Source organism: Saccopteryx bilineata, chromosome X (genome assembly GCF_036850765.1).
Source record: "Saccopteryx bilineata isolate mSacBil1 chromosome X, mSacBil1_pri_phased_curated, whole genome shotgun sequence".
In the NCBI taxonomy this organism is placed as follows: domain Eukaryota; kingdom Metazoa; phylum Chordata; class Mammalia; order Chiroptera; family Emballonuridae; genus Saccopteryx; species Saccopteryx bilineata.
Genome location: NC_089502.1, coordinates 91,555,203 through 91,567,782, shown reverse-complemented (window position 1 = coordinate 91,567,782; position 12,580 = coordinate 91,555,203). Strand labels below are relative to the sequence as shown.

Below are 12,580 nucleotides of genomic sequence, written 5' to 3'. Positions count from 1 at the left end.
TGTGGACTTTTTGTCCCTGACCCCTCGCGGAGCTTGATAGAAGGTGACGGCCCAAACCAGCCCCACAAAAGCAGCTGCTGCCCGCGTGCCCCACGGGCCAACTCCCCACCCCTTCGAGATCCCCGACGTCGACCGGTTTGCGTGACGTGTCCTGCAGTGCGCGCATGCTCTGCTCAGCCCAGTTCCTTTTCCCTGAACCACCGCCTCCCGACGGGCTGGAGTGGGTGGGGCCTGTGGGACCGGAGGCCGGGCGAGTGTAGCAGGAGGAGGGCGTGTGTGCGCTGGGCGGGTGCGCGAGCCTCGCGAGCGAGTCCGCGGCACAGGCGGAGGAGGAGGAGGAGCTGAAGGCGGCGGCCGCTGCTCCCGCCAGCACAGAGAATCAGTCCCGCGAAGCCCCCTCCCATTCCCAGGCGGGCGGCGGCGGCAGCGGGAGGAGGAGAAGGAGGAGGGAGCCGCCGCCTCCTGGTCCCCAGCGTCGATCTGCCGCCACCACCTCCCTCAGCGGCGATCTTCCCTCCATGGTCCTGCCGCGGCCCCCCCTGTAGCCCGAGCTGCCCCGCGCCGCGCCAGAGCCAACCTCGGCAGAGGGAGCGGTCGTGGCCTCGCGGCCCGCGTGGGCTGACGAGCAGAGGGCGAGGAGCCGCACGGTCCCCGAGGATCCTCACGCCGGGCAGCCCGGCCAGAGCAGCGCGAGGAGCGGCGGGCGGGCGGGCGGGCGGCGCCGGGCCGCCCTCACTCCCGCGCCCCGGCTCCGCCGCCCTCGCCGGGGCAGTTGCCCTTAAGAGTAAGGCGCCGCAGTCTCCGGGCCTCGTAGCCCCACTCGAGAGTCCTCAGCACTGAGGGCTCGCGGGTCCTGAGGGGAGGAGGCGAGCCCGGAGCCGGGCACTTCAGCTCTTTGGCGCCCCCAGCCCCGTTTTCGGAGTCCTCCACGCTGCGGCCGCTGTCCCCTCCGGACCATGGCCGACGACGACGTGCTGTTCGAAGATGTGTACGAGCTGTGCGAGGTGATCGGGAAGTAAGTCTACACGCGAGGGAGCGGGAGTGTGGGAAAATGCATTTCAGTGATGCCGCGGTCCACCCGCACCCGTACTCTTTCTGGGCCTGACCCCTGCCCTCCATCCCCTCCCCCGCTCTCGTCTTCCCCACCTCTTAGTATTTATAGACGTGTACCTGGACCTCCTGCGGGGCGGGGGTCTAGGGGGTTCCCAGCTATTCGTGGAGGCGAACGAGCCGAGGACGGCTCGTGGGGCCGGCTGAAATCTGTCTGCATTTTATCTGACGGTTGCACAGGGACGTGGCTGAACCGATTTTATAGTTGCTTCTTGGGAACAGCTGGGGTTATTGTTACCTTGTGTGTACCATAGACCATTAACGAAAAGAGCAGCTTGCATTTGCTTTGCTTGCTTGGAGAGAAATAGAAAGAACGTCCAAGGTTTTTAATTGTGGGGTGTGTATCTATTGTGCAGGATACTAGATAGATAGATGCTTTTGTGTTCACCCTATGCCCGTATTGGAGGGGGTCATTTAAGACAGGATGCGTTCAGTTTCAGCACATTCCTCACCTGGTGTAGACGAGCGTTGAAAGAGTTGAGGGGATCAGAATTTTTAATGCCTCGTTATGCAATGACTGCTATATCAGTGTTCGAGGCTTCCCTCGACTGTTGTTGGGATGGTGGTTAGCGTGGTAGAGCCATCTGCTTTGAGTCACCGGGCTAGTCTGGAATATAGAACTGACAGTCCAAATGCTCATCCTTTCATCTGTGTTGTATAATTACACTAGGGAAAAGCAGGGAATCAGATTAATCACCGTGCTGATTGAGAATTAAGTCTGCAGTTCCTCATCTAATTGTCCCTTCCTTAAATCTGTTTTGAATAGTTTCCTTTTCATTCTTGTCAAACAGTATTCCAAGTGCACAATCCTGCTAATCTGCTTGTGAGAGAAATGCTGGCAATCTGAAGTTGATTTCCTAGTTCAGTGTGTATTCTGTGGCTTTCGAAGTTAAAGAGGTAAAATTTAACAGCAATTTTAGCTTAGTTATGGATTGCTCAATAGCTACAATTGAGATATTTTACCTCTTTTTGGAAATGATGCTGTATTGTGTATTTTAAGGTCTGCAGTTGGGAAAGGAAACCAAGACCTTAGAGCAGTTGGCTCTTTCTCTTTTAAATTGTCTGCAGTGCTGGATTTCAATTTGTCTAAGTGATAATAACTCATTTTTTTCCTTCCATGTTGGGGTATTACAGTATTGCCTCACATGATGATTGTGGGTAGAGCTTGCTCCACACTTTCTTCAGACTCAATTGATAAGAGGACATGTTACTCCTTGCCCCTATTGTTTGCTACATGACTAGCTTGTCTACTAGAAGAATATCCAAACGTGCCGCCGGTGAGGTGATTGTGGAAGTGCTCTAGAGCAGCACTGTCCAAAAGATACAGAATGAGAGCCATATATGTAATTTTACATATGTAAATTTACATGTGTAAATTTTCTAGTAGCCACATTTAAAAGATTAAAAACAAATAGGTACAATTGATTTTAATAAAATATTTTATTTATCCCCATGAATCCAAACTATTATCATTTCGACATGTAATCAGTGTAGAAATTATTGAGGTATTTTACAGTCTTTTTGTCATATCCAGTCTTTGAAATCTAGTGTGTATTTTACACTAACAACACATTTCATTTCTGACACTTAAGCTAAATTTTTATAGGAAATACTTGATCTGTGTATATTTAGATTTCATAAAATTTGTATTTGCAAAAGTAGATTTACATACCCAAGTTGTTTCAAACATACCTAAAAGTTTTCCAATAACAGAATCAAATATCTCTTTCTAAATTTAAGTTTATATTAATTAAAACTAAATAAAATTCAAAATTCAGTTTCTCAGTTGGACTAGCCACATTTAAAGCATTTAATAGCCCTAAGTAAATAGCACAGTTCTAGAGAGGCAAATATGTAAAAAAAAATCCTCTTGGTTTCTTCATTCTTAACACCCAGTAAAGATTAATTTAAGTGTTTCCCCAAGACCTCAAATGACTGTGTATGTGTATGTGTGTAGAGGGGGTGGTGGATGATGTTTGTTATGTTTTAGTTATATTTGATTTAAATGAGCCAGCAAAGTCATAATTGGAAATTGTGAAATTAAAATGTTAATTATATTGTGATGATGGAATATTGCTATCATTGAATCAGTGTTAGTTACTAGTTCTGATTCCTTAAGCCTGGAGGAGTGATGGTACCTCTCTTTGGATATCGAAAAGAAATGGTCAGCATCACATTAGCACAATTAATATTCTACTGACTTATAATTGATAGAATATTCTCAGGAAACATTTATGATAGGAGTAAATTCATCTCTTTTGTTGCTTCAGAGCTGCATGAGGAAGGAAAGCAATTTTGCGGTGATAGGTACTCTATAGGTACCTTTATTACTGTGAACATGAAATCTCATTCATATCCTACAAAATCTGACTTAGTGCCATTTATGTCATTCCATGAAATAATGATTTCAAGGTAGCTTTTGTGGTAAGATTGTAATGATAGTGTTCCTGGCCCTGTGAAAGGTTGAAGGTTTCTCCGGTATATTGTCTCAGCATATATTGATCTGGAAATTGTAATTCACTTGAGATTTTCTTGCAGGGACCTCGACAGCATACATTTTAACTTAGAATTTGTTCAACTGGGATTTACAGAAAGGCCTTGAAGATATTCATTAGTACTGAAAAGCCTTTTGTTGATTTCTATTCAAGTTCTCTGCAGTTTGATTTTCTTTTATGCCAAATTAATACCACAAGTTGGTTTTGACCCCTAGGTCTTAATGTCTTAATAATTTTAAATTCACTAAGGTACTCTAAAATAGATTTCACTTTTCAAGATCAGCTGACCACTCACTTACTCCCCTTACTACTCTCATTCACTGTCTTCAAAGGAATTATGTGTCTGATTTCTTATGAATATTGAAAAGATGCTATCTCTTATTTTAAAATTTAAACTCTTTTTCCCATGTTTCTTATTTTTGAAAGTCTTACAAAAGCTCCTTTGAATGCTTATTGTGTCTATAACATTTTCCTACATAAAATCTTTCAAGCAACTGAAACAAAAATCTAATGATGGGACCTTATCATAGTCTCAGTAATTAATATCGTTGTCTTTGCAAAAGAGGATCAAGTATTGATCAAGTTGACAGATCAAGTATTTCCTATAAAAATTTAGCTTAAGTGTCAGAAATGAAATGTGTTGTTAGTGTAGCAAATGTAGCAATTACTGGAAAGGAGAGGTATTATGCAAATATAGGTAATTGGATAATTTTTGTCATGATCATTTACCTTATCTTTTGCTAATTTATAGTTTTATAGGTAAATGTACAATCAATAATATTATGTGAAGGAAATTGTGAGATGATTCATCCAAATTAAAACATAGAAATGACTACCTTCATAGTACAGCAGTTTCTGTGAAAGAGAATAGCAAAATTTCACCTTTTGTAGGTTGAATATTTGCCTAAGTGTTCAGTAACCTGTATCTTCTGACTTTCCTGCTTTGGTAGGACACATACTAAAATTGGAATACTGCAGCATGACCCCGACTCAAGGATGACATGTAAGGCATGCTGTATTTGTGAAGCATGCTGTATTTACTTACACCTCAAGAGCACTTATCCTATTTAATTACAGTTACTTATTTATGGTCTCTCTACCTAGCTAATAGGGAGCTTTTTGGGGGCAGGGGACGTATCTTGTATACATTTTTCTCCTTTACTTAACACAGTGCCTGCAATGTAACCATTGTTCATTAGCTATGGGATGAATTGAGTATTTTTAATAAAATTTCATTAAAAGGCAAAAAACCTGTTTATCAACCTCAGAACAATTATTGTCCCAAAATGCTGCATTAGTTCAAAGTAGTGGTTCTCCACCCGGCTGCATATTAGAATTACCAGGGGAACTTTTTAAAAAGGTCAATTGCCCTGTCCCGGTGTCAGAGCAATGAAATCAGAATCTCTGGGTATGGGTCTTGGTCATTGATAATTTTTTAAAGCCCTCTAAATTATTCTAATGTGAAGCTACAACTGCTTTGTGTATGTAATATTTTGGAATTGGCTCTCCAGAGGCTTATGGTTTTTAAAAAGTGGAATGAACATTTTGGGGGCGGGGGAGGTATTGAAGCCAAAAGAACAAAACATGGATTTTATTTTCTCTACACTGTGTTTCTGAGCCTTGTTGGCTAAGAATTTTGTTTCAGCTTGTGCTTGGCTTTGATTTCTTGGATCTTGTAAGATTCACATTGATTCATGACATTCATCTAATGATAGCGTGGTAATTTTCTGATGTTTGGAACAACACAGAAAGGATTGCTTCAATAACAGTTGATGACTATCCAGTAGAATGACTCAACTTAATATTAAGAAATTTATCAGTTTAGTGTGGACTGTTTGCACATAACACTCATTTAAGCTTATGATTAAGTTGCTTATGTACTTTAAACTCCATACTTTTGGTTCGAGTAATGCTTTATACCAGAGAATTGAGTTAAATGCAGACTTTATGTAAAGAATGGATTAATAATATGTAAATATGTAATTTAATATTGAGAAAAATTCAGCTTTAATGTTTGTAGTAATTACTATGATTATGGCTTTCACATATATCGATTGGTCCATTGATTTGTTTTTATGGTACCACGGGGGGGGGGAGATATTACATTATGTTGGAATATCTTTTCTTGAAATTTTATTTAGACATTGTAAGTAAACTAGTTTTTAGTGTTAGCAAAAGGTCAAGTGAGAGCCCGAAAGAACTAGGAATTGTCCAGACAGGAGTAGCTATTTCGTACAAAAGTACTTGATTAAGTGACAATGATGTAATAAGGTAAAAGAAACACAATCACCAACTAACTTGCTGGTGGTCCAGAAGGATCCAAGCTATGGGGTTAAAATGGATTTCCACAGAGGAAAAACCTGTTAAACATAGGATGTGGATTCCCACACACTGTAGGCCTTATAGGGAGTAAGTAAGCAGTGTTGATCCTGGTGATGGAATTTGATTCTGAGAGCATTCTGGATAGAAGGGAGCTACTCAGTTGCTCTTCTGCATCTGTACAACTTTCTATGAATCTTGTCATGTCTGCTTTTAACAGACTGACTGCCTTAGGACTTGGAGTTTCTGAAAGTGTGGTTTGCAAGTTGTCTTCATAAATACTTTCTGTTACTCCCTTAACCTTCCATGACTGTTACATGCTTCTATGTTCTTGACATGTGTAGTTCACTCCCCTCCATTTCCCCCTTGTAGTAGCAACAGTTTTACCTGGCAGACTATATCTAATGTTCCTTAAATAGTATTCCTGTATATATATTTTTAAATTAAAAGTTCTTTTGGCCCTGGCCAGTTGGCTCAGTGGTAGAGCGTCGGCCTGGCGTGCAGAAGTCCTGGGTTCGATTCCCGGCCAGGGCACACAGGAGAAGCGCCCATTTGCTTCTCCCCCCCTCCCCCCCTCCTTCCTCTCTGTCTCTCTCTTCCCCTCCCGCAGCCCAGCCAGGGCTCCATTGGAGCAGGGATGGCCGGGATGCTGGGGATGGCTCCTTGGCCTCTGCCCCAGGCACTAGAGTGGCTCTGGTCGCAACAGAGCGATGCCCCCTGGTGGGCAGAGCATCGCCCCTGGTGGGAGTGCCAGGTGGATCTGGTGGATCCCGGTTGGGCGCATGCAGAAGTCTGACTGTCTCTCCCCGTTTCCAGCTTCAGAAAAATACAAAAAAAAAAAAAAGTTCTTTTGCCATCTCTACTCAGTAAATTAAAGAAGCAAGTATACCTTACTTTTTGAGATTGTTCTTTTTTATTGAATTTATTGATGTTACATTGGTTAATAAAATTATATAGTGCATTTTTGTAAATGTTTTCACATTTTAAATGTGGCAGAAGCACTGTTTAAAGGAACTTAGATGTAAGATCGTTTAAAAGAAAACAATATTCATAACTTAATGCCTATTTTATAAGGGGAATTGACATGTATGCCTTCTAACATTAGGTGGTTTACATGTATTATCTCTTCTACTTGTACCCATTTTATAGAAAAATTCTGAAATTCAGAGATGTGTGAGTAACTTGCCCAAGATCATATGAAATTCCAACTGGTTCAAAAATCTATTTCATGCCACATTGTGTTTCCTTAAAGTAAGGCACATGTCTTCAGTTTATTTACTGCATATTTTAATTGCTTGACTTTCTAGTTAGATTTCTTACCTCTTCAGTAGAGGCTCTGTACTGCTCTTCATCATTTCATCCATTTCTTTTCTCTTTTGGTCTTTCTCTTTAATGAAATGTCAGCATTGGTCACCAAACCGGTAAGTCTATGCATTCTTTAGCAATGGAAATAGAGAATATTAGCCATTCATCTAAAATATAATTGGTTTTGGAACTTTCCCTAACCCTTTTATAATTCAAGTTTGTCCTTTTAATTCCCCTGCCCCAACAGACAGAATAGTTGATTAATTACTCCTAACTTGCCAAGCCAGAAGTAATGAGGTTTCAAAGATAGGTGTTTGTTGGGAAGGGGGTGTGGTGGTTTCCACAGGGTAGTTATTCCTATATCCTGTTGTAAAAACACTGAAATTGTTTTCTCTGACGCTGAAAACCATGTACTGAACCACAGCTGCTAGTGGAGAGCATCTCAGCTGTCGGCCAGCACTCTACACTTAATAATCAACTGACTGAATTACTGCTGCAGAGCAGATACCTGAACCCAGCCGACAAGCTGATGGAGTGTGCAGCTCTCACATTTGGGGTTTTTTTAGTTGCAATTGCCATTGCAGACTCTTAAACCACCAACTATGGCTCTGGATTTATGTTACAGGATTCAAGGTGCTGTAAGATTGACTCTCCATTCTTTCACTCCTGGGGCTACCCAATCTCTTAGTATTTACTCTTTCAACTGAGTAAAATGTAATTACCCTGATGACCATTATGATACTGTATGTAGTATGATTGGTCGTAAAGCCCGAGTCAACATAGGAAGAGTCTCTCTTTGCCTTTTTTTTTTTTTTGAAGAGACAGAGTGAGTCAGAGAGAGGGATAGACAGGGACAGACAGACAGGAATGGAGAGAGATGAGAAGCATCAATCACTAGTTTTTCATTGCGTGTTGCAACACCTTAGTTGTTCATTGATTGCTTTCTCATGTATGCCTTGACCACGGGCCTTCAGCAGACTGAGTAACCCCTTGCTGGAGCCAGCGACCTTGGGTTTAAGCTGGTGGGCTTTTCCTTAAACCAGATGAGCCCGCACTCAAGCTGGCGACCTTGGGGTCTCGAACCCGGGTCCTCTGCTTCCCAGTCCAATGCTTTATCCACTGCGCCACCGCCTGGTCAGGCTCTCTTTGACTTTTTATACCAGAAAGATTTCATTTCTACAGCTATTTGACTATTTTTCTATTACTTTCTTTTTATCAATTAACTAGTTTTTATGAAATAAATTATGAAATTGACTTAAATGTAGATGATTCAAAGGTAAATGGAAAATCTCTCTCCATTCTTCTACCATCTATATCTATATTCTCCAGAGGTAACCATTGTCCAATTCTTGTATACCTTTGTAAGGTTTCTGTTTAAAAAAACAATGGGATCATATTTGTATACTATACTAAAGTATATATTTTTTATTGAAAAATAGTATATTTGATGACCTTTTCCATATCCATCTATATATCTGTCTACTCATGTCCCTGTCCAGTATTTCATGGAGTGGACTAGTACTTTGCCTTTAAAATGAGTTCAAGCCAACTTCTAAATGGACATTTCTGGAAATGTCTGACTGGAGTTTGGATGAAAGATCTGGAATGACAGTGAAGATTTAGGAATCATCTGTGTGGAAGTGAAATTATGAGTGAATGAGTTCTTGGGGGTTGACTGAGCTGGGGGATTGTGGTTTGGAGTGTAACTCACAGAGTTAGGAGAATCAGATTAGCTTGGCATCACAGACGTTTCAAAGTGGGGAGAATAAATAATATAAAATGCCAGCACACTCTGAGGACCAGGAAAAGGCTTGTCTATAACGGAGAGACTTTTAAAGCATCTGTCAAAATGAATGTAATGTTTAATATTCAGTTCGTGGTGTGGCTGAAAAGCATGAATCTGGCTTCATTTCTGTGGATGTTGGTAAAATACCATCTCTCTGTGAATCTTTTTCAACACCAGTATATTTAGGGTAAAAAAAGAAGTTGATTTTTTTCACTGTAATTGTGTTTTTGCAGATTGTGATGGTTGGATTTTAAGTAATCATTTATGATTCCAGAGGTTGGTACATAACTTTCAATTAAATGAAAACCTTTAATGAAATGACAAAGAACATTTTAGATACTTTAGGTTTTTGATATTTGTCAAGCTTTGTTATTTTCTTTAATCCTTCCCCTATAGGGAACAAAATTCTTTCTTGCCACAAGGTTTTTGGACCCAGTTGGATAAGTGTAGTACTCTTTTTCTCTTTCACATCCCTCCTCCCCTCCCCCAACTAAATTTGTACATTGATTTTTTTTAGTTGTCCACATCCATTCTCAATAAGAATTTATTATTTTCTTGCACCTAAGTCAGTTTTTATGTATCTAAGTGCATATTATTTAATTTTAGCATCTGTGTCCTCCTACTGGGTTGTTGCACATTCTTTGTTTTTTTTTCAATTTTTGTTTAAATTTCTTTCAATGCCTTTTTATTTTTTTGCTTTGTTACCATTGTTTTGAATATTTGAATCATTTACAGGTAGGAATGATGATTGTCCTCCTTCTTTTGTTATAGTTTAATAATATTAAAGATATACTATTTTGAGTCTGTATCAGGTTTTTAATTTTAACCCCGAGTTTAGAGTATTTTGGTGTCCTTTAACATATGATGAAAGTATTACCATTTAACCATATGCAGATTTAATAACAACACTCTCTTGATGTTATTCAGTTTCAGAGGTCTCTAGTCCTGCTATGATATGCAGATTACTATTATACCACTGCTGTTTTATAGAATCTAATTCGTGTTTTTAGGAAACTTCTTAGATTTTTGGCCTTTCTACTTGCCCTTGGTATGTGCTTTCCCCGAAAAGTATGGATCAACATTGCTTTGTAGCTTGTAAGTCAGCCCCCTATAATGTGATCTGGTAACCTTTAGGCACAGTGTGGCCATTTTCTCCTCATTTATAGAAGGAATGATAGCTCCTTCACAAGCCATTTGAATGGATTAGTGATTGTAAAGTGCAGCGTAAGTATTTTTTTTTATTTCTAGAATGTCTCTTAGATACTCAAATTACTTTTAACAGCTATGTAGATAAATTTCAACAATTTCCAAATGTGCACTTTCTCAGTGCTTAAACATAGGCTCTATTACATAAACGATATGGTGAAATGAACATTCTTTTCTACTCCATGCATGAAATTGTTAGTGGCATTAACATTTATTTTTTCATTTATGCATTCATTTCTAGCTGTGTGGCTCTGTGCAAGTTAGTTAACCTCTCTGAGCCTCACTTTCTTTAGCTGTAAAATGAGGGTAACAGTATAAACCTTGAAGGGGTATTGTAAGGATTGAATAACATGATCTATATAAAATGTCTGAAGGTTATTATTTTAACTGCCAGTAATATTATTATTCACCAAATTCTTGAGTTATCTAGCCTTGAGGAATCTGTCAATAGGAGAAGTTGACAAATATTTCATTTCTAATCTAACTAGACCTTAAGTCCTGTTAAAGCCAGGGCCATATCTGACTTGTTCACCTAGTATCCTCAGCATAACTCAATAACTGACACTTGGTAAGTAAGTACTCAGGAGTTATTGAAGGAGTGAGTTAAGTGAGCGATCCATACACGGGTGACCTAATAGAAGGAAGTTGGGGAAATCTTTACAGAGGGTGTGAGACTTAAATGATTTATTGGTCTTCTTGTGTAATAATTCATCTAATCTTTTTTAGGCCTGTTTCCTAATTTAGAAAAAGAAGTAAAGGAATACAGGTAGAGAAAAGAAAGAAATCTTAAGCAAGTTTTAAAAAATGTATATCCTATTTTATTTTTTTAATTCTTATTTTTAAGACAATTTTAGGTTCATAGCTCCTATTTTACTTTTAGGACACAGGTAATATATATATAAGAGTCAAAGAGTAAGTATAAAGTTAAAGTTTTTAGGGACAATTTTTAGGAATTCTTTGATTATTTTTACTCTTTGTTTCTCGATTTCTATGGTTTGAAGACTCATTTTTTTTTCTTTTTCTTTTTTTGTATTTTTCTGAAGCTGGAAACAGGGAGAGACAGTCAGACAGACTCCCGCATGCGCCCGACAGGGATCCACCTGGCACGCCCACCAGGGGCGAAGCTCTGCCCCTCCAGGGCGGGGCGTTGCTTTGCCGTGACCAGAGCCACTCCAGCGCCTGGGGCAGAGGCCAAGGAGCCATCCCTAGCGCCCGGGCCATCTTTGCTCCAGTGGAGCCTTGGCTGCGGGAGGGGAAGAGAGAGACAGAGAGGAAGGAGGGGGGGTGGAGAAACCCTGGCCGGGAATCGAACCCGGGTCCCCCTGCACGCCAGGCCGACGCTCTACCGCTGAGCCAACTGGCCAGGGTCTGAAGACTCATTATATGTTGGACAAAGTGTTAATTTTTAAAATATTTTTCTAACTTAACCTCGGCCACAACCCTTTCCCTTTGAGGCAATCACCGCTCCCCATTTTACAGATGAGAAAACTGAGGAAAAGGGAGTTAAGTAATTCACACTGGGCAAAATAGCAGTGATAAGTGAAAGCATGGCATGGGGATTCACACCTGGGTATATATATGACCCATCTAAACATCTCCTCTGCGATACTGTTCTCTACTGCTTGTCATTTAGTATGAACTGAGATTGGTTGTTTTTTAGGGTGTAGTCCTAAATATAAGACTTTAATATTCTGAATATTTTATGTTTTAGCAGATTAATAGAATGCCTTTTTTGGTAACAGCCTTGAGATATAACTCACATACCGTACAATCCAGCCATTTGAAGTATGCAATGCAGTAGTTTTTAGTGTATTCACAGTTATACAACCATCATCACAATAAATTTTGTATATTTTCATCAACCCAAAAAGAAACCCTGTATACGTTAGCTCTTACTTCCCATCCATCCCTAGCCCTACATAACAACTAATCTACTTTTCCTCTCTACAGATGTACCTATTCTGGATATGCAGATTACTATTACACCATTACTGTTTTATATTAATAGAATCATCCACTATGTGGTCTTTTGTGACTTTTATTTTTCTCTAAGCATAATGTTTTCAAGGTTCATTCATATTATAGATGTATCAATACTTCATTCCTTTTTAACTCCTAATAGTATTCCACTTGTTGATCAGTTGATGGGCTATTTGGGTGGTTTTCATCTTTTGGCTATTATAAATAATCCTTCTATGGACATTCACATACGAATTTTTGTGTGGATATATATTTTTCTTTGGGTGTATATCTAGCAGTGGAATTACTTGGTCAAATTGTAAATTAAAAAAAAAAAGAAATATAGCAAGTACTTCAAATTTCAAAAAAAAATGTAAATATTTGAGGAATGACGGACTGT

The 12,580-nt window shown here is 39.9% G+C and overlaps 1 protein-coding gene across 10 annotated transcripts in view; it reads left to right on the top strand.

The window, feature by feature from the left end:
• The first annotated feature begins 269 nt into the window (after positions 1 to 269).
• The window catches only part of CASK (calcium/calmodulin dependent serine protein kinase), a 493,794-nt gene continuing 481,483 nt past the window's right edge, over positions 270 to 12,580 (top strand). For 5 of the 10 annotated variants that reach the window (XM_066250389.1, XM_066250388.1, XM_066250385.1 and 2 more), the window contains exon 1: positions 271 to 1,015. In XM_066250389.1, the coding sequence (XP_066106486.1) occupies positions 957 to 1,015 (59 nt within the window). In that variant the 5' untranslated portion in view covers positions 271 to 956. Of the gene's footprint in view, positions 1,016 to 12,580 lie in introns of all 10 variants that reach the window. The other 5 variants (XM_066250386.1, XM_066250384.1, XM_066250381.1 and 2 more) reach the window with 2 other exon arrangements.